Below are 23,695 nucleotides of genomic sequence, written 5' to 3'. Positions count from 1 at the left end.
ACCATGGCCCTGACTTTGGCACAACCGAACTGCTATTTTGAGTACATCACCATATTTTAAGTGCAGCCAGTGTAAGGTGCTGGTGTTGGTACTGTTTTCTCCACGTTTCCCCTGCAGATGAGAGCTCCTTTGAGTGTCATGAAGAAGTTCTCTGGCATTTACACCTGTCTTTCGGATGCTTATACTCATCCTCAGCTGTCCACTATTTCTCCATAGCGAGTAGAGTTTGGCAAAAGCCATTCAATTCTGTTATCCTTATAGAAAGAACCTCTTCTACCATATGCCTCAAAACCCTGATACATCACACCTGCTAGTGTGTGCCCTTTCCCGTGGTACACCATCCAGATTGGCCCTCTGCCTTGTGCCAGGGGCTGGATGTGTCTTACTGATAGCAGCCAGGCAGTCCAAAAGTCAGGGCTCAAACCCCATATGATTGCCTGTTTTCTATAACTAATCCTGGTTTAAATGCTTGCAGGTATATATTTAGGGGGGAAGCAGGTGATGAGACAGAGCCTGGGGTACAAAAATGTGAAAAGGGTGAAGCAGCAGAATGAAGAAGTGGAAAATGTCAAATTCTAGTACACTCTAAACTCTGGCCAACATGGCCAAGAACTCTGAAGTGACTACTGCTCATCAGAGGTATCCAGCGGAGGCCATAATGCTGAGCCCTCATATCTCAGCTTTGCTTAATCGTCTAGTGTAAGCTACCCCGGAAAGAGCATAACCGGGCAAGGTCGCCAACTGCAATTAAAGGAGTCCCTGCTGGAGCTGACAATGGTAGGTGCTCCCTGCAACTTGGGAGCAAGTCCTTCCACGCAGGGGAATCTGGGCAGCCATCTCCGTATCTACCACAAAGGGCTGGGTGGTATCTAGCACATTCTTTCTTCAAGGAATCAAAAGATGTAGGTAGGCACATCAAAAAGTTTGTGTCACATAAAAACGGAATTAAAAGAAAAGTTTAGGGGCAAGCACTGTGGTGCAGCTGGTTTAGTAGCCGCCTGCAACGCCGGCATCTCATGAGCGCCTGCTTTGCACTCTGGCTGCTCTGCTCTGGATCCAGCTCCCTAACATACCTGGTAAAGCAGCAGCAGATGGCCCAAGCGCTCCGGCCCCTGCCACCCATGTGGGAGACTGAGGTGGCGCTCCTGGCTCCTGGCTCCGGCCTGGACTAGCTGCAGCTGTTGCCACCACCTGGGGAGTGAACCAGCAGATGGAAGCTCTCTCTCTGCCTTCAAATATGGATTTTTTAAAAAAAGATAAGTTTACTATGGGGCAAACAGTTTCTTAAATCTATGCATATGAGAAGTCTTCAAAAGGTCAAGGAAAATGTGTATAATGAAAAATTATGTATGGATTTCTTTTTCTGCACAAAATGGACTTATCTTTTAATTTCAATTTTCCACGAACTTTTTGAAGTACCCTCATACTTATTTCTTTTTTCCATCTTCTGAGGAAATCTTTTTCATTAACTTGGTAAGGGAAAGTATAACAGAAAACCAAACATTATCTGGTTGCTTGGGGGGGGTGGGGACTGTCATCTTTGATCTCTTTTTTCTTACCATACCATGCTTCCGGTCACTCAACGAAGCTGGTTGGCTGTACTTCAAATATAGTGGAGGCGTTTGGCCTAATGGTTAAGACACCAACTGGGATGTCTGCCCCCCATCTCAGAGTGCCTGTCTTTGCCTCTCCATTGGCCTCCTGTTCCCGTTTCCCGCTGCGGCGGCACCTGGGGAGGCAGCAGGTGATGGCTCCAGCAGTTGAGTCCCTTCCAGCCAAGCGAGAGATCTGGGTGCGTTCGGAGCTTCCAGCTTTGGCCTGACCCAGTCTCAGCTGCTGTTAAGATCTGGGCAGTGACTTTCTCTTTCTCTGTCATGTATATGGCTATGTGTCTATATGTATGGATATATGTATATCCATGTGCGTATATGTATGTATAATCTCTTGAATCTCACGTTCTGAGCACTTCCATTTATCACAAGTCACCAGTTTACTCCTTGGCCACCGAAATCAGCCCCCTAGTGGAGCTTCCTGCTTGCATTCTTGAAGGTCAAAGGTCTGTCCACCGCGGCGGGGGGGGGGGGGGGGGGACTGTTTCACAAATCCTGCCCCTGCCGGCTGAGCACCACCCAGCGCCTTCCACCCCGGCCTGCTGCGTGGGGGCCCAGCCGGTTTCGCTCATCTCCTGCGTGTAGTCTTCTCACCCAGGCTCACACGCTCTCAGGAGCCTGGCTACCTCACCTCTCTGCAAAACACCAAACGCGTCCAGGACTTTGTATCTGCTGTTCTTGCCGCCGGGACCATTCTTCCCCTTGGGTCCCTCCCGGGCTCGCTCTGCTCAGCCGTCAACTGCAGGGCGCTTTCCCGAATATGCCACCTAAAACGGCATGCCCCTGCTGTCGCTTCCATCGTGTGTGCCCATTTTTAGTTTAACGTCTGTCTCCTCTCGAATGTACAACTCCTTTAGCGCAAGGAACGTATTTCATTCAGGCCACAGTCCTAAGCGTTTTGAAAAATGCCGGGCACACAGCAGAACCGAAACATTCGGATTTGGACTAAATCTCTCCTGCTTAACTTCAGCACTTGCGCCGAGGTCGCGCCGCACAGGTAAGCACACAAACACAAAAGGGCACCCGAGCCGCCTGCTTCGCTGCTTTTGAGCCTCCGAGCGGCGGCTCGGGTCGGAACCGCTGTGTGGCCCACGGCGGGTCGGGCTCGAGAGGACACCGTGAGGCGATCGGCGTCTGAGGAAGGAGCCTCGCCCTAAAGCACTCTGCTGAGGCTCCGCCGTCCTCCGTGACGGCGCTGGTTTTCTCTAGACGGCCCTGGGGCCGGGGCTGCTGCCCGTGACAGAAAGCCCACGCACGGAGCAGGACGCGGCGCGGCCTCCATTTCCCGTAGCCGGTCTCCCTGGTAACCCCGCCCGAGCGTTCACGCAAGAAAGGAGGGCGGGGCTCGCGGGGAGGGCCTAGCTCCGGAAGCCGCGCCCTCGCCGGCGTCCCTCGGGCCAACACTACGCACAGCTAGACTCTTAACAGTCGGCCGCGAAAGCGCGCACGCGAGCGCCAATGAGAGCGAGAGGCGGGGAGCCGCGCCTGAGGAACTCGGTGTAAGTCTCATAAGGATTGGCCCGAGCCTTTCTGTCTTCTTTGTTGGTATTGGCTGGATTTCTTTCTCCCGCCCATTTGCTAGCTTTTGTCTGGGTACTTCTGATTGGCTCTGCCTGGGCAGCGAAGGGGGTGAGGTTTTGGGGATGCTTCGTCGCGGATTGGCGGATTTGAGCACCTAAGGGCTCCTCCTTGAGGAAGGGGGCCCGGCCCATCTTGCCTCTGTCCCGTCTCCCGACCCGTACTCGTAACTCGCGCGCACGAATGGTTAAAAAAAAAAAAAAAAAAAAAAGGGTGTGAGGCTCGAGCCCGCCAGCCAGGCCTCCAGTGCGCGCCCTCAGCGAGGACCCGCGCGAGCTGCCCGAGACTGTGCCTGCGGTGTTTGAAAGTGCGGAACCCGTTAGGATCTTGGGGGAGCTACCGTTCCAGCTGGTTCCGGAGCCCGTGCGCGCCGGGGGCCAGGGGCGGTCGCGGGGCGGCCCTGGTGTTTCGCGTCTGTGCAGCGTGGAGGCGAGGACCGGCATTTTCGAAGGACGCCACCTTCAATCGCAGTGCTGGCGCGGGCGGAGGCTAACACACGGGGGTCCTGAGACTGAGGAAAACGCGCCAAGTTCCCCTCGGCGGTGGAGTGGGGAGACCCTAGCGGTTCAGGCGCTCGGCGAGCGGGACCGCGGCTTGGTGCGCTCTTTGGCACCCGGGGCGGGCGCGGGCAGGCGCCGCTTCGGGCATGTAGTGGGCGCAGGCATCAGGCAGGACCGAGCGGCGGCCCGGGTTCCCGCCCTTGTGAGTGGATGGTCACTCCCCCGCGGGGAGGGCGACCGGCCAAGCTTTTCCTTGGGTCGGGGGCCCTGCGGGCTCGGGCCAGGGACTCACCTGCCGCACCCACACTCTTCCCGGCTGGACTCGCCGGCGTCAGCGCCGCGGACCGCGTTTGGGCCATGGCCAGGTGAGGAGGGCCTGAGAAGGGGTTGGTGCTCTGCGTGGAGGCAAGTTCCGCGGGCAGCGTAGTGGGGCTGCGGGCAAGACCCCGGACCGTTTCGTTTCGGTCCTGCACCCTCGCCGCGCTGCCGGCCGAGGCTCCGCGGCCCCGCGGCGGCTCTTGCAGTCGGGGAGGCAGGTGCGGGCTGGGCGTACACAGGCCGGCTCCACGGGCGCGGGGCCGGAGCGCGGTGCGGGCCACGGCGCCGCCAGCCGCCCCCACCGTGCCCCCGGGGTGTGTGAAGGGCACGGCCGCCTTCTCGGTTTCCTCTCCCGTGGAGCCCGATAGGGAGAAGCAGTACTGATTGCCCTGACGTTGCCTTCGGACGGCAATTGCGAAATTTTACCGCGCGTTTTCTTTCATGTATAGTTTCCTCAGTATTTAGAACGCCACGTGTCTTAAAACTTCAGCGGAGATGTTCGGGATTGTTTTACGTTTCTTCTGGAAAAATAGGAATTGAGTCCTGTCATCTTAGAAAGGAAAGAACTTGAAACTGATAGGGCTGAGTGTTCGTGCTGTCATTTGTTCGAGAATGTTTACTGTCGGAGGCATTGTTTTCTGCGTTAGTGGATTTACAATTACAGAAGCGGTTTTAGTAGAACCTCCCCGCCCCCAGCCGCTCCCGGGTAGGATGCAGCACCCGGTAACGCGTTGTATTCTCGGTCATGTGCAGTGTTTGATCCTTGCTTTGAGGGGGCCAGGTTTGGTTTGGTTTGGTGTAAGAAGCCGATCCGCTGTTCCGGCTGCCTGTTGGGTCTGCTCTGTCACCTAGAATCCAGCGTCTATCGTTTATCAGAATTGGCTCTTAAATACCTTTTACGAGAACCACTAATATTTGGAGAATCCCAGACGATAGAGCGCAGGCTGGTTTATCGTTCATCACCAGCATTAGGTGACCAGAAGAGTAAGTTGAGCCGGAGACAGCTTGGGGAGATTGGTCGACTTTCCAGGAAAAGTGGTTTCACTGCTGGGTTCGGGCTGTGAATTCCTAGATCAGCGTCAGTTGAGTGAAATGGAATTTGAGTGGACTTCGCGTAGCTCATCTTACTCCTCTGTGTTTACATTTGAAACTCATAGCTCGGTTTTTTAGGTTCTAAGTAATTTTACGGAAGTGCTCCAATCAGATTTCCCCCCAGATTTTCCAGTGAAATATACAACTACCACAAATATTGCCGTATTTCATCTGAAAGTTTTACTTTAAAAAGAAAGGCTGCAAAAGGGAAAGCAAATCATCTATTTTCCTACTTAGGGCACTTTTAAAAAATAGCTTTAAAAAGTTAGAAAAAGTAGTAGAAAAAGGATATACAAAAGTGCAGCAAACAGTTTTTTACACCACCGTTCCACTTTGCATGCATTTTATCTTTGAAGTTTTTAGATATAACTGAATACAAGACCTGTATTTTTGTATTTGAGTTATATTTAGAGCATTTTAGCGACTTTATTTTATATACTCATATGAACGGAAGGGAGGACTGGTTAATGCCCAGAACTACTTTGCTTTTCTATTCATCCCTGTTTGCTAATTCAGTGTTGGACATGGTAGGTGCTTCATCAGCTTTTTAAAATGAATAGAATGTAATGAAAAATTGTTTTTATTCCTTGATACTGCTTTACTGTAGGTCTACTAAAAACACTTTCTGAGGTGCCCTTATTTAAGAGATTTTAAAGCATAATGTGACTAGCTCATTAGCAATAAACAGTCTGTTGTCAAGCATTAGGTTTCCAAATAGGAATTTCTAATTTGTACCATTCCCTGGGTAAATTTTTCAGAGTTGAAGATTTTGTTGCCTGTAACTGAGAACTAACGAAACTTTTGCTTTTATGATTAATAGATATAACTGGTGATTACAGCTGCCCTCCGTATATTAATTCTTGTCAACTCCTTTGGATTTGAAGAGAAAATGCCTGGTGTCATACCTAGTGAAAGTAATGGGCTTTCAAGAGGTAGTCCATCCAAGAAAAACAGACTTTCCTTGAAGTTTTTTCAGAAAAAGGAAACTAAGAGAGCCTTGGATTTTACAGATTCTCAAGAAAGTGAAGAAAAAGCTTCTGAATATAGAGGATCTGAAATGTATGTATTTTGCTTTAAGTCTATTTCTGTACTTTAAAAAATCTGCATCAAGTAGTGAACTTGGGTTGATACCTCCAGACTGACCTGGTAGTACGCAGAGGCGCAGGCATTAACATACATACAAATACACATTAGAATGTAAGTGTAGCAGCATGTAGTAGGAACAGAAGACAACTGGGGGTTTCCCACAGTATTCACATCTGTAGTGTTTACTCATTAACATTGTGTTCAAGCTGTTTAGACTAACTTGTAGAAGTATTTATGGACTAAAGTTATCATTCAGAGTTTAAACATTATTTGTAGTGTAATACAAAAGTGTGAAGGGTAGGGAATTAGGATATTTGGGTGTAGGAAACTTGAGAGTTACCTGACATTTGAACAAGTCTTGTAGCTATGCAGTCACAACTACTCATATACCTGTTGGAGGAATATAGTTGCAAACTGTATTTAAAAAACAGTATCTTCAGTGAATGCTACAATACTTTATTCCATAAGGTTTCTCTAGCTGAAGTTGACACTCCGTGTTCAACAAATAAGCACTCTGCTGGGTGACCAAAGTGAATTTGGTTCCATGTATAATTTCCTAATTTCTATCAGTCATCAGTTGAAGAGATGATGTGTCAACCTTTATCAGCATTCATGCTTATAAATGAGGTACTCGAGTAGTAATAGCTAGAGCAGCTATTCAAGAATACTTGGCCTTGCTTGGTTAAAGTGAAGTAAAAATGATAAACTTGAACAGCTTATTTCTAAGTGAAGGATAGCGGAATAATTTTCTTCAGAGACTCATTTTCCTCTTAATCTTTATTAGCAAAATCTGACTTAAGAACCTTCTCTCCTGAATGTTACAGCCAAGTTATTCCCAGGTTTCTATTTAGAGCTAAGCTGTGACATTTTTGTCACAGTGGACTAAGCAAATCACAGTACCAGTTTCTCCTCTTCCTGCTCTGTAAAACTGTATTAACATTCTAGGAGAATTTTTTTGAGGCTTATTGAGTGTAATAATGTTTTTAAATTTTGTTTGTTGGTATATAGCCATTTGTGAGTCTGTGTGGATTTCTTAAAAATGTCATCTGAATAAAATCTATATATTCTTCAGATTATACAACTTTTGGGGAAAGATGAAATAATATTTCCCTTTTGTTTGAGATACAACTAGTCATTTTGCCTTTCTCCCCTTTGCTTAATAGTGATCAAGTTGTGCCTGCAGCACAGTCCTCACCTATAAACTGTGAGAAGAGAGAAAACTTGTTACCGTTTGTGGGACTGAATAATCTCGGCAATACTTGTTATCTTAACAGTATACTTCAGGTAAACTGACCATTTTGCTGTATAATAAAATTTTACTGTAAGGCAGGGGTGGGGAACATCTATCTAGCAAATGCAAAATCATTTTGGTTTTGGCCCTGGCAAGACAATTGCAGGCAGGACTTGAAATTCAGTAAATCTATAGCAGGCTAATTTTCCAGTTGATAATTTTATAAGGCCCACAAATGATGTTATAAATATCCAGATGACCCTTGACAGGAAAAAGGTTCGCCATCCCTGCTGTTATGCAAAGAGTGATACAACATTTAAGGTCTCTGAGAATTCCAGGTTACAGGAGGACTTTCATTGTCTGTACTGAATTTGCTTTTGATTGTAAGTAAACCATTCTCTGGTGTAACAGAAAGTGACATACTAAATAAAGGTGGTAAAGGTAAAATGAGTAGACCTGGGTTAAGTAGATGTCAAGACATTTAATTTCTCTGCCTGATTTCCTGGTGCTATGATGATAATGTATCTTTAACTCCATGAAATTATATAGCTATTACGTTGTGTGCTCTTGTCATCTTAGTGGTATCTAACCAGGCTCAGTGTTTTGTAGAGGGAAGACAAAAGTTTAGACCCATAATTTTTGGTAATATACACTGAAAGTGGTTTTTTAATGATTTGGGATACATTATTGTTCAGTAAATATTTAGACAATCTCACTTTTTATAGGTATTATATTTTTGTCCTGGTTTTAAATCTGGAGTGAAGCACTTATTTAACATTATTTCAAGGAAGAAAGAAGCTCTAAAGGATGAAGCCAGTCAGAGAGATAAGGTAAAAAAAAAAAAAAAAAAGTAAAACAGCAAACAAAACAGCAAACAAAAAAGTAATGCTAGATTAATGGAAATTCACTTGTATAGAAATAAAGTAACATACTAGAGGGTTTGGGAGAAGGATGACAAAAGATATCTGTTAATTTTTTGAAAACTGAATTTCAGGCAATTATTCATTGTCATAAGGTAACTAGATTATCTTTTTAAGAGTGTTCTCCTGTCTTCTAGTTGTTTATCAGAAAGTTTTGTTTTCAGATTCATTTAAAAAATTTAAGTGGATATATTTAAAGAAATCTTTGATGTCTATAATTTGAAAATGATTACCATCCACATAAAAAGTAACTAAAAAATCCTCTTAGAGTTTGTCTTATTCATAAATTAGTGCTGTAATGAAATTTAAAAAAGCCAGTGTTGTTCAGTGAAACAAAAAAGAAGGGGGAAGGTACTTTGTTCAGAACAGAAAATAATTGGTTTTGGGTGTTTCTTTCTTCACAGGGAAATTGCAAAGAAGATTCTTTGGCAAGTTATGAATTGATATGCAGTTTACAGTCCTTAATCATTTCAGTTGAACAGCTCCAGGCTAGTTTTCTCTTAAACCCAGAGAAATATACTGATGAACTTGCTACTCAACCAAGGCGACTGCTTAACACACTCAGGTATAACCCCTAGTAACAATTTTAGGATTTCAATGTAAACTGTTTCTAACTTTGGAAGAGAGTGAAGAGTCAGGAATAAAGGGCAAGGAAACTCTAGATCCACAGTTATTTGTATCCCAGAGGCTGTGAAAACGGAGAATGTTTTCAAAAATTTGATATTAAATTCATTACATCTGAAATTGTATGAGGTTATTTATAGTCTTTATTCATCATATTCACCTCTAATGTAACTATTCATATATTTTTCTGTAGAAATAAAGTTGAATTAGAATCCTGGCTCATACTGGTGATTCATATGCTGTTTATGTGCCATTTTGCCTTTTAAATCTGAAAATTTCTGGATTCCCAAACAAATGTGATCCTCAAGATTTCAAAATAGAAGTGTAATGTGTAAGAGCTGTAAATTCCAAATATTATAGTTACATGTACTTAGAGTTATCAATCAACTGGATTAGATTGTTTTGTGGTATTAAAAACAAAATTTATAGATAAAATAGCCTTATTTAAAATATCATACTAATAGGACTTTTTTAAAAAAATTGAATCATTTAGTTTAGAAATAGGCCTACATGTACTACATTGCTGTACCTTTGTTAAGAGACATTGTAGGTTGGTAGCCAAGAACAAATTTGAATCCTCTCTGCGTCTTAACTCTGTGATTTTGGGCAAGTTATTTAACTTTTATGTGCCTGTTTAGGTCCCTTTATGATAGTACCTACTTCATGGGATTATTATGAGGATTATATATGTGTGTGTGTATGTGTGTGTATTTTTTACATGTAGTGTTTTGAATAAAGTCTGACATGGTAAATACTAAACAAGTATTAGCTGTTTCTAATGAAAAGGATTAAAGAACTGTTGGTAATGTGAAAACAGTACATTTTATTTTTATTGCTAGAAGTTCAAATTAGTAGCTGAGTAAATGGTTTAGATTTTTTTTAAATGAAGTAATTTGATGTCCCTATGAATGAATTCATTTCTACATGCAAGGTTTTCTTTTATGTACTGTACCTTCAAAACTAGAATAGATGAAATGGAAATTTTTATTTATAGGGAACTCAACCCTATGTATGAAGGATATCTACAGCATGATGCACAGGAAGTATTACAGTGTATTTTGGGAAACATTCAAGAAACATGCCAACTACTAAAAAAAGAAGAAGTAAAAAATGTGGCAGAATTACCTACTAAGGTAGAAGAAAAACTGCATCAGAAAGAGGAAACGAGTGATATGAACAATACTGAGACTGACAATATAAGGAATTCTGAGGACTATAAAGAAAAGCTCCCAAAAGGAAATGGTAAAAGGAAAAGTGACTCTGAATTTGGTAACATGAAGAAAAAAGTTAAAGTGTCCAAGGAATACCAGTCACTGGAAGAGAACCAGAGACAAACTAGATCAAAGAGAAAAGCTACAAGTGATACATTAGAGATTCCTTCTAAAATAATCCCGAAGTGTATTTCTGAAAATGATAGTACAAGACCCTCACAAAAGAAATCAAGAGTAAAAATAAATTGGTTAAAGTCTTCAGCTAAGCAACCCAGCATTCTTTCTAAATTCTGTAGTCTGGGAAAAATAACAACAAACCAAGGATCCAAAGGACAATTTCAAGAAAATGAATATGATCTTGAAGAGGACTTGGGGAAGTGTGAAACTGATAACACAACTAATGTTTGTGGTCTTGACTCTCCAGAAAATAAGGTTAAACCTGTAAATGTTAATGAAGCTAAGCCTATAAACAAAGGTCAGTATAACTCTTAGACTTTCATAGGTAGGAATATTAATAGCTACAGAATTATAATGCACAGCATAATTTGTATGGCTAAAATTTTTGTTATATGAGAAAGACATTTAACACTAAATGTGAACTGGTATTTTTCTAGCATTGTTCTTAGATGTTTGTGTGTACACAGACACATACACAAAGGTAATTGAAAAAGTCTGGAAAATGGAATTTAAAAGTTTACTTTGGTGCAAAAAAATTAAAATCCACAAATAGTTTTTTCTCATGACCCCTGAAGACCTTTTGTTCAAATTATTACATATGTAATATTAATTTGGGAAGTTAAGTACATTTGAGTAGAAAGACTGTCTTTTCCTATTGTCTATGCAGTATTTAGCATAAACGAATGAATGAAATTTTTAAAGTAGAAAGCACAAGAAGTTATGCCTAATTTGAATTTGGCTACATGGTTTTAAGATCTGCTTATTTCAGAGAAAATGTGTAGTATTAATATTATTAGTCATTTCATCAAAAGTGCCATCCTTATTCTGGGAACAAAATATCTATAGTAATTCATACTAACAAGCGTCTTTAAAGGGAATTTATGTTTCATTAACATGTTATCTCAGTGTCAGTAAGTTTAGGAATGAAAATAGGGTTCTTATTCATGATATGCTCTATTTAAGTGGCAGATTAGTTTTTCACTATAGCCAAAATAACCAATCTGTATAGATTTAACTTTTCCTATTTTCATTTCAGGTGCAGAGCAAATTGGTTTTGAGCTAGTAGAGAAATTATTTCAAGGCCAACTGGTGTTAAGGACTCGTTGTTTGGAGTGTGAAAGTTTAACAGAAAGAAGAGAAGATTTTCAGGACATCAGTGTGCCAGTACAGGAAGATGAGCTTTCCAAAGTAGAGGAGAGTTCTGAAAGTAAGCAAAATTGGATTCTTTTATGGAGGATGGAATAGTTACTTTTCTTGACAGCTGCAGTCTCATTGTAGCTTAACGTGATTGGGGAGGGAAAAGCTGACTCTTAATGTCCTTGAGCTAACATACAATCTTTTGCTTATCAAGTCTCACTGTCAAGACTCAGCATTTAGGCTGGCACCGCAGCTCACCTGGCTAATCCTCCACCTGCGGCGCTGGCACCCCAGGTTCTAGTCCCGGTCGGGGCGCCGGATTCTGTCCCGGTTGCTCCTCTTCCAGTCCAGCTCTCTGCTGTGGCCTGCGAGTGCAGTGGAGGATGGCCCAGGTGCTTGGGCCTTGCACCCGCATGCTGTAGCAGCCACTTTGGGGGTGAACCAACGAAAAAAGAAGACCTTTCTGTCTGTCTCTCTCACTGTCTAACTCTGCCTGTCAAAAAAAAAAAAAAATTATTCAGCATTTAGAAAATTGTGGCGTCTTTGTTTTCATGAAGTGTGTTGGAATAGAAAAACAAAATGGTTAATAATTTGGGAGGAACAGAATATTACAGAGCTATAAAGGTTATTTTGAACACAGTACACTGTTGTGTCTCATGTAAATCACAAAAAGGATAGAAATGTCATGAGAAATAATCAGGAGATGAGTTTACCTGTCAGATACTAAAGACTGGCTAAACCATTCTGTCTTAAGCCTAATCTTTGCCTCAGTGTATCATACTTTTAATGAGGTAGCCTGTCTCTATCACTTAAAATTTTTTTGTTGACTAAATATAAATATTTAAAGAGCACATGTACACTATTGGGGATAAGCTTATAAAAGTTCCTGAAAGTATAATCTCTGAATACTAACTCTGTACATACAACTTTGTGACTTAACTTCCAAATGTCTCAGGGATTTGTGAGTGAAAAGATTATCTTTGTAGTTTCTCCAGAGCCAAAAACAGAAATGAAGACCTTGAGATGGGCAATTTCACAATTTGCTTCAGTGGAGAGGATTGTAGGAGAAGATAAATATTTCTGTGAGAATTGCCATCATTACACTGAAGCCGAACGAAGTCTTCTGTTTGACAAAATGCCTGAAGTTATAACTATTCATTTGAAGTGCTTTGCTGCTAGTGGCTTGGAGTGAGTATTATAAATAAAAGCTATATGAAGAAAATAAACTATAGAAGCTTTGTTATAATACTGTAATAGTAGGAATACAAAAGTACGGAAGTGAATTCATAAAGACTGCCTTTGAAGAGTTTTTTTTATTAAATAGCTTCCCTGTAAAAATGCATCAGTTTAAATCCTTTTGGTATGAATACATATTCTATTAAGATATGTTTCTTTATATCTTTCAGTTTCATTCTTAGAATTCAAAAACTGATTAAAGCTGGTAATAAATCTTGTATATATATATATATATTTTTTTTTTTTGAAGGGCAGAAAGGCAGAATTCTTTGCAGTTTCTAGGTAAGCTAGGAAACCAAAGTAGTCTTGGAAAATTTTTTTCTGTAGTTTAGAATTCAAAGGTCTAAAAGTGATTTAAAACACAAGTATAAAAATGTGAATTACATTTTGGATAGTCTTTTTCTGTTATGTATGTCATTCTAGATATTACTACTTTGTACATTCTGACTTGTTTGAAGTTACCATGAGAACTTCCCAGTAAATTTTATACCCTTTATTATGTTATAAAATGATAGTCTTTTAAAAAATTCTATTTTTTTGATAATAATATTGTTTGAGAGAGAGGGAGACATGTCTGTCTCCCTTCCATCTGCTGCTTCACTCTAAATGCTCATAGCAGCTGGGACTGAGCCAGGCTGAAAGCAGAAGCCTGAAACTCAATCCGAGTCTCCTGTGTGGGTGCTAGGGACAAAACTATTTCAGCCATTGCCTGCTGCTTCCTAGGATGCACATTAGGAGGAAGCTGGAATTGGGAGCAGAGCTGGAAATTGCAACTAACTGTAATATAATTTAAGGAAATAAAAGGGAAAGACAATCCAGAGACACCTAAATAAATATAACACTTATTTAAAAATATTTGTTTGTATATATATTTCAGAATTTAAGTCTTCTCTACTTTTGAAGGTATTCATATGAGCATCTAAATACTAAGGGTTCATTTAAACTTTTCACATGGGGTGTAAAATTTTGAATTCAAAATAGAAGTAGGCATTGTGGCTCATTAGCTTAAGCCACTGCTGCTTGGGAGTCCTATCCCACATCACAGTGGGGTTGAGTCCACCTATGGCTCAAGTACTTTAATCCTTTGCCACTCATGTGGGAGACCTGGATGAAGTTTTTGGTTCCTGACTTCAGCCTAGCCTATACTTAGCTATTGTGGGCATTTGGGGAGTGAATCAGCAGATGGAAAATAACCCATATTTTCTCTCTCTGTTTTTGTCTGTCACTCTGCCTTTTAAATAAATAAAAATGAATAAATAAACATGTAATTTGGAACTGCAGGAAACCTTGTTTCTTTTCCTCCCAAAGGTTTGATTGTTACGGTGGTGGACTTTCGAAGATCAACACGCCTTTATTGACGCCTCTTAAACTATCACTAGAAGAATGGAGCACAAAGCCAACTAACGACAGCTATGGATTATTTGCAGTTGTGATGCATAGTGGCATTACAATCAGTAGTGGGCATTATACTGCTTCTGTTAAAGTCACTGACCTTAACAGTTTAGAACTAGATAAGGGAAATTTTGTGGTTGACCAAATGTGTGAAATAGGTAAGCAAGAACCACTGAATGATGAGGAAGCAAAGGGTGTGGTTGAAAATTATGATGAAGAAGAAGTGTCGATTAGAGTCGGTGGAAATACACAGCCAAGTAAAGTTTTGAACAAAAAGAATGTAGAAGCTATTGGACTTCTTGGAGGACAAAAGAGCAAAGCAGATTATGAGCTGTACAACAAAGCATCTAATCCTGATAAGGTGGCCAGTACAGCATTTACTGAAAATAGAAATTCTGAGACTAACAGTACTAATGGGACCCATGAGTCTGATAGAAACAAGGACTCCAGTGACCAAACAGGCGTTAACATGAATGGATTTGAGAACAAAATTTCATATGTAGTACAAAGCTTAAAGGAGTATGAGGGGAAATGGTTGCTTTTTGATGATTCTGAAGTGAAAGTTACTGAAGAAAAAGACTTTTTGAATTCTCTTTCCCCTTCTACATCTCCTACATCTACTCCTTACTTGCTATTTTATAAGAAATTATAGAGTGAACATATTTTCCTTGTATATATATTAAACAGACCTGGACAAACATTGGTAAAGTTGATTACATCAAAGAGTCTTGGCTTTTCTTTCGAAGCTATTGGATATTGGTCTCTCTAGGTTTTTATATAGTGAAATTTGAATTACTGAAAACCATGTTAATTTTTAGGATTCATTTTCCTTAGTAGAGACTAGTGATGCATTAGCTTCTGGGAACAAAGTTAAATAGATTCTTAACTGAAATTATCCAAAATGGAAGCATTTAAACACTTTTGGATTTACACGGATCTTTTGTTTGCTTTTTAAAATAAAGTGCTTGTATTTGTATCCTCCATATTTCGGAGTTAATTATCTACATGTTTTATAGGTCCTGTGGTTTTCATTTAAGAAGCAGAATCTCATTCAGCTCATTTAGTTTGATATCAGTCATGAAATCAAATCTTTGATGGCTGTGTCAGAGGCACAAAGTCTAGAATGTGTGTATTCACAATGGTGTATAATTGTGCCTTGAATCATTTTGGAGTGTCTCAGCCTGGACAGTCCCCTTCTATCTTCTCAAGAATTTTATATGTATTTATGAAGATCCTGTACTCTAGTAAATCTTTTTGGGCATGGACTCATTTGTATCTCTTCATACCCATATTCTGCACGATCTGTATATAGTACATCAGACTTAGAGGTGTGACCTTTAAATTTAACTTTTTTTAAAACTGGGAGGTCAATAAAATTTAAACTGCTTAACAACTATGTATACAAATACTTGGATTTTTTTACTTGCTTATTTCTATCATAAATACAGTTGATTTCTCTTAAAAAAACATGTATGTGTATGTTTAGATATATCTGTATAGAAAAGAGAATAAACATGCACAATTACCTTGGTAATATTCAGTACTTTTTGACTGGAGGTGAAGAACTTTTCAAAGAGAAGAAATTGTGCTTAGTCCATCCAAGTTGTCATACTTAAGAGGTTTATAATAAAAGTTGTCGCATCCTAGTTGTCCTTTATATAGACATTATTTAATGGAATCCACAACTGGAGAACTTATGCTTTGGGCACATATAAAAACTTGGTTAAATCTTCATTTTTAGCAGATGATCAATGATCTTATGTCTTGTTAAAGGACATTCTTGTTACTAAGGTTTTCTTAAAAATTATTCTGAACAATAAATATAAAGACTGTTGGAGTAACACTGCTAAATGTTCTATTTCAACAAATAAGAGTTGCTGGTCAACTAGTAAATTAGTGACTTTCTTCTATAAAGTCATGGTACTTCTTCCCCTTTACTGCATTTACAGTGATTAATGGAACTTTTAAAGAGAGACAACCCTGTGCACTGTCTGTAAGCTTCTGATAGAGTAGGTCTAGGATAGAACCTGGACCTCAAAAGATAGCCAATGTTAAGAACTAACACAAATTCCTGATGTGAGAAAGTTTGTGTTTTAAGAAAACTGATGTAAGAAGTTAGGATGTGTTTTGCATCATACCATTGTGTTTATAAGAGTTCTGACTGAAGTCAGAGAATTGGGTATTTCAAGATAATTAAATCATTGTATGTCTTTAATCCTTGATCTTGTCACTGAGATTTGTGTGAAACAGTCCAAAGTTCTAACTACAAGTACCTAAAGAGAAGTGACCTAAGGTTTACCTCTCCCTCCCTCAAAAAAGTTTCTTTTCTCCACTCATTGCCTCCTTCTGGTCATTTGTCTCTTCTTTCCCCAATATAGATTTTTGAAGTTATGCCCTCTGACTTCTCAACTCTTTTTGGTCCAACAACATACGTTGATCTGATAAACCCTGTTGTGATTCATTCAGTCTTTGGGTTGCTAAGATAAGGAATTTGAGATAATACTGCATGTTCCTAAGTATGAGTGAGAGGGGTGCATCAGAGTATACTAGCATCACCTACATGCTCAGACATTTTTGAACTCGTTTTTTACAGCAACTGTAGAATGAAGGCAGTGTATTAAATCTGAACAGTTATTAAGTGATTTATATAACTTCAGTAGAAACATAGGTGTCATACTACAAAGCAGTAATCCGACTCAAAAAATATTTAAAATACTTCCAGAAATTACTAATATGTACTGTGGAAAAAATTGCCAAATAACTGAAATGCTAATTTCTCAAACTGTTTTCTACATTACTTTTTCATATGTTAAATGAATTAGTTAATTTTGACTCAAGCAACTAATTTTTTACAAGAGTTTTGTAAAATCCATACAAAAGTCAGAAAGTACCTTGGCTTGTTTAATTTGAAACACAGGAATCACTTGTTTCAGCTGCCAGAAGACATGAAATTCATAAAGATTTTATTATCACAAAACTGAATCATAAATATTAAGCTCCTGTCACTTGGTATTAACTATTCCAGTATTTAATCATTTATAGAAGTTTTATCAGGTAAAGTCAGTATTAAAAGTTCATGGAAAATAGAATTAAAAAGTTTATTTTGGTGGAAACACTTTGAAATCCACAGGTTTTTCTAATGCTCATTTTCTGTGAACTTTTTGAACATCCCTCATATGCATGGCTTTCAAGACTAACTGCACCAGAATAAACATTTTCAAAATGTCAAATTCCTTTTTTTGGAATCAATGCAAAATAGTTTAGAAACTAATTTTTAAGACTTCACAAAACCATTACTACTACCTATCCTCTCTCATTAACTCACTTAATTTGGGGCTGTTCTTTGGGCCCATGAAGTGCCTGCAAGTTTTTTGCTAGTTTTAGAACTAGTTCTTGAATCTGCTCTTAACTGTCTGCCTTTGTCAGTAAAGAAAAGTTTTAAGTCTCACTCAGTAAAATTAGTGTAAACATTCACATATTTAATAGTACCTTTAAAATAAGCATTACTACATTTAAAATGGTACCAAAATGAATCTATAAATGGTAATATAAATTAAAAAATATGAACTTAAAAGTAAATAAACATTAGCTATGATATAAATAACAGTAAATGTATAGTGTACCTTTTGTGTCATTAAAATGTCAAAAAAAGAGATAACAGTATGTTACCAGAACAGTAGAAACTACAGCCATGATTCTCAAACTTTTAACAGTCTACATTTGATACTGTTTTGGCATTCTTCAATGACTTAATGCTGTAATTTTCAGAAGTACATCCTAAGTCATTTTTCAATAGATCGTTGAACTTTTCAGGTTCAATGTTGAATACATGGCTCTTTTCATATGAATGAAACAGTGCATTTATTTTAGAGATCCATTTTGCGAAGGCTCATTCGGCTGAAGGAATCTCTGGGAAAAAAACGAGAGGGCACAGATATAAGAAAGTAATTTCTACATATGCGTTTAAAATGTTGTACATACCTCTCTGCTGGATTTCACCAGTTTTGCCACCAGTTCTTTCAAGTTAGATGCTCATCCTACATACTCTGCTTTACATTTGTATATTTTGGCCTACATTTTTCTCTACAGATTAGAAGCATAGTAACCACTCTGGCAAATCTATTGGTCATTTATTCATTTGTCCAATGTGTGCTTCAGGTACTGTGATAAATAAGACAAACATTTAAGTATTAACGAGAAACTTCAGGAGAAGATTTGTGGTTATTAAATGGCAAAGCAGGTGTTTTCTAAATTTTTCTTTTGTTAAAGATTTATTTATTTATTTTGAGAGGTTTATTTTGAGTTACACAGAGAGGAAGAGACAGAAAGGTCTTCCATGCATTGGTTCATTCTCCAAATGGCCACAATGCCTGGAGCTGAGCCGATCCAAAGCCATGAGCTGCTTCCGGGTCTCCCATTCAGGTAACAGGCCCAAGCATTTGGGCCATCTTCCTCTGCTTTCCCAGGCTATAAACAGAGCTGGATTAGAAGAGGAGCAGCCAGGACACAAACGGGTGCCCATGTGGGACAGCTGCCTACTATGCCACAGCGCTGGCCCCTAAATTTTAAGTCTTAAACTTCTTGAACTTTGTCTCAAGTCCTTTTACATTCTTAAAGATTATTTAGTAATTATGTTCTTACCACTCACGTGGGAGAGCTGGATTAAGTTCTGGGCTCCTGGCTTTGGCCCCTAACCATTAGTGGCTTGCTCTCTCATCTGTCTTCCTGTTTCTCTGCCTCTCAAACAAATTTTAAAAACCTTCCAGGGAGGAAAAACGTCATACGCATGCACACAAATTAATGAGGGCCCCAGGAATCTTGTGGGTTATACAAGGTTAATGTCAAAAGAATATAGGCTGGCGCTGCGGCTCAATAGGCTAATCCTCCACCTAGTGGCGCCGGCACACCGGGTTCTAGTCCCGGTCGGGGCGCTGGATTCTGTCCCAGTTGCCCCTCTTCCAGGCCAGCTCTCTGCTGTGGCCAGGGAGTGCAGTGGAGGATGGCCCAAGTGCTTGGGCCCTGCACCCATGGGAGACCAGGAGAAGCACCTGGCTGCTGCCATCGGATCAGTGCGGTTCACCGGCTACAGCGCGCCAGCCGTGGTGGCCATTGGAGGGTGAACCAACGGCAAAAGGAAGACCTTTCTCTCTCTCTCTCTCTCTCACTGTCTACTCTGCCTGTCCAAAAACAAAAACAAACAAACAAAAAAGAATATAGAAAAATGGGATTAAAAGAGTTTTATTTTGTTCCAGGCACTGGAGGGTTCTTTGGAAAGTTTGTGGAAAATATGTATTGTATATGGATTTCAAGATATTTGCACCATAACAAGTTTATCTTTTCTCCCACTTATCATGAACTTTTTGAAGTACTGTGATAGTAAGAAAAATTTAAAGTAATATTCTCCAAGAGAACCCATTACATGTTACTATAAATAACAGTTGCTTCTGTATTCAATCTTAGAGTATCACATTCCATGTAATCCAGAAAACTTCAGAATGAGAAAAAGGACAATGACCACAAAAATCTGAAAAGTTCTTAAGAATCCCTTCTCCCTCATTGGTCCCATTCACACTTGGAGAACCATTGTCTTAATATTCCAGATTTATAAGTCAGCAAAGTTAAAAATTTTTATTTTGTGAATTTTGAAGAGTGAAGGGGATGATATTCTTGAAATATCTCTTAAGGTATTTCCTTTATCCTTAAGTTAGTTTTTAATTTTCCTGCCATTAAAACTGAACCATGAGAGGCCAGTTACAAAGAGACTACATTGAGCTTTGAATATAAAAACTTGGAAAATAGCAGTAGTAGAGACAAGATGAGTGGAGGCAACAGGATGAAACTGCAAAAAGATTGAAGAGGGAACCACAAATGGAGGGGGGGAGGTGGCTACCATGAGAGGGGACCTCCTTTTAGGGTGTCACATCAGTATAGGGTGATGGAAGCAAAGTTTTGTCAGGGAAAGCATGCTGGGTCTCTGATCTCCCTGTGTTCCGGAAGAGAGCCAGAAGGTTTATATGCTCTCTGTGGGGGAGATGGCATACAGCAGGCACTTAGTATGACATTTTTCTGAATGAATACGTGAACAAGTGATTTTTTTGTAGGTCTAGAGATAAATATTAGGCCCTGCTAACAGGGACTAATCCCCAGATGGGTTAAACAGTTTAACTTTCTTCCACAGTAAAGTCTCAAGCATTCACACTGTTTTCATGTAAGCAACTTCACTGAGACCCTCCAGATATTAATTTATCCAATAATTGTACTTTAATAGCTTTACTGTTAGGAAAGGGTGGTAAAATTATCACTGTCACAATAATTCAATAGTTGTATGTGAATTTGCTTTCAAAAGTTAAAAAAAGGCCGGCGCCACGGCTCACTAGGCTAATCCTCCACCTTGCGGCGCCGGCACACCGGGTTCTAGTCCCAGTCGGGGCGCCGGATTCTGTCCCGGTTGCCCCTCTTCCAGGCCAGCTCTCTGCTGTGGCCAGGGAGTGCAGTGGAGGATGGCCCAGGTGCTTGGGCCCTGCACCCCATGGGAGACCAGGAGAAGCACCTGGCTCCTGCCATCGGATCAGCGCGGTGCGCCGGCCACAGTGCGCTGGCCGCGGCAGCCATTGGAGGGTGAACCAACGGAAAGGAGGACCTTTCTCTCTGTCTCTCTCTCTCACTGTCCACTCTACCTGTCAAAAAAAAAAAAAAAAAAAAAAAAAAAGGGCAGTTTACTGTTAGGAGTTACTGAGTCCTTTCCGGATTTCAGGTGCCGAAAGAGGAGCTGTCTAGGACCCTTCCATCTGTAATTCCATTCCATCTCTGCAATAGCCTCTTCAGGGTAAATACCGTCATCCACTACACAACAGGGATCTACTAAATAATTCAATTACTGGCTCAAGTAGAACTAGGCTTCTGTTTGAGAAAATTCCAAGTTACTTCCATTTCTAATTTGTCAACAGTTAAAAGTGCAGAAAAAGTTTGAAGGCTGTTTGATACTCAATGATGTTACTTGTTAATACATACTTAGAAGAACATGCTGGATACTATTTACTATCAAGGCTGAGGGACATGGAAACATTCTAGTGAATCCTACCACAAAGTCTGACAGGACTTTAAAAGCAATACTTTTAGGAGACCAGACTTAAATGTGGGGTCCCAGTCAGTAAGAGTGCTTAACACAACCTTATAATTCTTGAACTGAATTTTATCTCGCAGACTGATTCAATGTACAGGTGATGAAAGGCTCACACTAGTCAAACTCGTTAGATTTCAGGGGCTATATCTGAAACCCATAAATAAGGAAAGTTAGGTTAATACACTATTAAAACAGATAATTCAAGCAGATTTCATGTTTCTAAAGAGCTCCACAGTAAGAGGAAAAAACAACAAAAACTAAGCATACCTGTGGCAAGTGACAGGCAACACTGCCTTATATAACTGAGGGATCTTTCTGTTTATCAGTGGTTGCAGGGCCTCTTTAAGACGATGATAGTTTCTCTCTAGTTCCCTCTGATACTCCTTCTGATCTGGCCCAATTAAGCTCTTATTTTTCCTTAAGGCATCTTCACACCTAGGGAAAAAGTATGTAATTAAAAGTTTCTTTTGGCACAATCTGTGGACTTCTGACACACACCATTTTCTCATGGTGAAGATATTCTTTATGTTTTAGGTCTAAGGCAGGGAACAGATGATCAAATGAATTCCTTAAACATCTAATAGTTTGATTTTCGTTAAATTGAAAATTACGCATTTTTAAGAAAGATTTATGTATTTGAAACACGGTGTTATATATAGAGAGGGAGAGACAGATCTCCCATCTTCTGGTTCACTCCCCAGATGGCTCCAGCAGCCAGGGCTGGGCCAGGCCAAATGTAGGAGCCTGGAACTACATCTGGAGTCCTCCCATGTGGGTGCTAGGTGTCCAAGCACTTCAGTCATCTTCTGCTGCTTTCCCAGCCACATCAGCAGAGAGCTGGATTGGAAGTGGAGCAGCTGGGACTTGAACTGGTGCCTATATGGTATGCTGGCGTCATAGGTGACAGGTTAACCTGCTGTGCCACAATGCTGGCTCCTAAAATTATGCATTTTTAATGTCAAATCAGAAGCCATGGGGCTGGCACTGTGGCTTAGCAGTTAAAGCCACTGCCTGCGGTGCCGGCATCCAATATGGGTGCCGGTTCAAGTCCCGGCTGCTCCACTTCCTATCCAGCTCTCTGCTATGGCCTAGAAAAGCAGCACAAGATGGCCCAAGCCCTTGGGCCCCTGCACGCGCATGGGAGACCAGAAGAGGCTCCTGGCTTCAGATCGGCGTAGCTCTGGCCGTTGCGGCCAATTGGGGAGTGAACCATTGGATGGAAGACCTCCCTCTCTCTCTCTCTCTGCCTCTCCTTCTCTCGTGTAGCTCTGATTTTCAAATAAATAAATAAATCTTGAAAAAAAAAAGAAGCTATTTATTTTATTTTTTTTAAATTTTTGACAGGCAGAGTGGACAGTGAGAGAGAGAGACAGAGAGAAAGGTCTTCCTTTTGCCGTTGGTTCACCCTCCAATGGCCGCTGTGCTGCGGCCAACACATCACGCTGATCCGAAGGCAGGAGCCAGGTGCTTATCCTGGTCTCCCATGCGGGTGCAAGGCCCAAGCACTTGGGCTATCCTCCACTGCCTTCCCGGGCCACAGCAGAGAGCTGGCCTGGAAGAGGAGCAACCGGGACAGAATCCGGTGCCCTGACCAGGACTAGAACCCGGTGTGCCGGTGCTGCAAGGCGGAGGATTAGCCTATTGAGCCATGGCGCCAGCTCTGAAGCTATTTTTTTTCACATCCCCACTGGGCTGTAACCATACTTAAGTTGTACTAATGGCATCTGGCACAGTGCTTTGTGTTCAAATTTTTTTTTTAATTATTTATTTATTTGAGAGGTAGAGTTACAGACAGAGAGGAAGAGATAGAAAAGCCTTCCGTTGTCAAATGTTTCTTAAATGAACAGATCTTGATAACAATTCTTTATCCAAGTTATTCAACTATCTTAAAAAAGAATCTGGACCTGAACACCTGAAGGAAGAAAAAATATTTAAAAACCAATATATAGGGGCTGGTACTGTGGTGCAGCGAATCAAACTCACTTGCAATGACCACATCCTTCACTGGAATGCCAGTTCATGTCCTGGCTGCTCCATTTCCAATTCAGCTTCCTGCTAGTGGACCTGGGACGCAGTAGGTGATGGCTCAAGTACTTGAGTCCCTGCCATCTATGTGGGAGACCCAGATGGAGTTCCTGGCTCCTGGCACTGGCCTGGTCTAGCCCAGGCTGTTGCAGCCATTTGAGAAGTGAACGAGTAGATGAAAGATCTCTCTCTCTCTCTGCCTTCCATCTCTTGTGGGATACAGCTGAAGTGATGCTTAGTGGGAAATGCATAGCCTTAAATGCTTATGTTAGGAAATTGAAGAGTAAGCAACTTTAGATTATTTATTCATTTATTTGACAGGTAGAGTTACAGACAGTGAGAGAGAGAGACAGAGAGAAAGGTCTTCCTTCCGTTGGTTCTCTCCTCAAATGGCTGCAACGGCCAGAGCTACGCCAATCCAAGGCCAGGAGCCAG

At 40.9% G+C, this 23,695-nt stretch overlaps 2 protein-coding genes across 13 annotated transcripts in view; one reads left to right on the top strand and one right to left on the bottom strand.

Moving 5' to 3' along the window:
• Window positions 1–2,106: 2,106 nt before the first annotated feature.
• USP1 (ubiquitin specific peptidase 1) lies at window positions 2,107–15,758 on the top strand. Of its 4 annotated transcripts, none has more exons than XM_008265152.5 (9): window positions 2,107–2,607; window positions 5,919–6,157; window positions 7,348–7,468; window positions 8,141–8,245; window positions 8,740–8,900; window positions 9,954–10,645; window positions 11,384–11,554; window positions 12,471–12,672; window positions 14,029–15,758. In XM_008265152.5, the coding sequence occupies exons 2-9, from the start codon at window positions 5,988–5,990 to the stop codon at window positions 14,762–14,764; spliced, it is 2,358 nt and encodes a 785-aa protein (XP_008263374.2). In that variant the 5' UTR covers window positions 2,107–2,607; window positions 5,919–5,987; the 3' UTR covers window positions 14,765–15,758. The 4 variants fall into 4 exon arrangements, with proteins under 4 accessions (XP_008263374.2, XP_008263373.2, XP_089156676.1 ...); XM_008265151.5 differs by lacking the exon at window positions 2,107–2,607 and adding an exon at window positions 2,971–3,109; XM_089300550.1 differs by lacking the exon at window positions 2,107–2,607 and adding an exon at window positions 3,394–3,495.
• A 1,300-nt stretch (window positions 15,759–17,058) lies between these two features.
• Window positions 17,059–23,695, bottom strand: part of DOCK7 (dedicator of cytokinesis 7) — a 268,792-nt gene continuing 262,155 nt past the window's right edge. For 8 of the 9 annotated variants that reach the window (XM_070078382.2, XM_089300543.1, XM_089300544.1 and 5 more), the window contains 2 exons: window positions 21,503–21,670; window positions 17,059–18,021 (listed from right to left, as the gene is read on the bottom strand). In XM_070078382.2, the coding sequence (XP_069934483.1) occupies window positions 17,979–18,021; window positions 21,503–21,670 (211 nt within the window). In that variant the 3' untranslated portion in view covers window positions 17,059–17,978. The remainder of the gene's footprint in view (window positions 18,022–21,502; window positions 21,671–23,695) is intronic. The other variant, XR_016210986.1, reaches the window with a different exon arrangement.

Source organism: Oryctolagus cuniculus, chromosome 7, assembly GCF_051225735.1.
Source record: "Oryctolagus cuniculus isolate XC-2025 breed Fujian yellow rabbit chromosome 7, ASM5122573v1, whole genome shotgun sequence".
In the NCBI taxonomy this organism is placed as follows: Eukaryota; Metazoa; Chordata; class Mammalia; order Lagomorpha; family Leporidae; genus Oryctolagus; species Oryctolagus cuniculus.
The sequence above is the reverse complement of the archived record's forward strand: the minus strand, read 5'-3'. Positions and strand labels throughout refer to the sequence as shown.

What these genes read in the sequence shown, in the direction of transcription:
- USP1 (XM_008265152.5), top strand. Translation starts at nt 5,988, where the DNA reads ATGCCTGGTGTCATACCTAGTGAAAGTAATGGGCTTTCAAGAGGTAGT. An exon ending in CGACTGCTTAACACACTCAG is followed by an intron (nt 8,901 to 9,953) that starts GTATAACCCCTA and finishes TTTTATTTATAG; the next exon opens with GGAACTCAACCCTATGTATG. An exon ending in AGCTAAGCCTATAAACAAAG is followed by an intron (nt 10,646 to 11,383) that starts GTCAGTATAACT and finishes TTTTCATTTCAG; the next exon opens with GTGCAGAGCAAATTGGTTTT.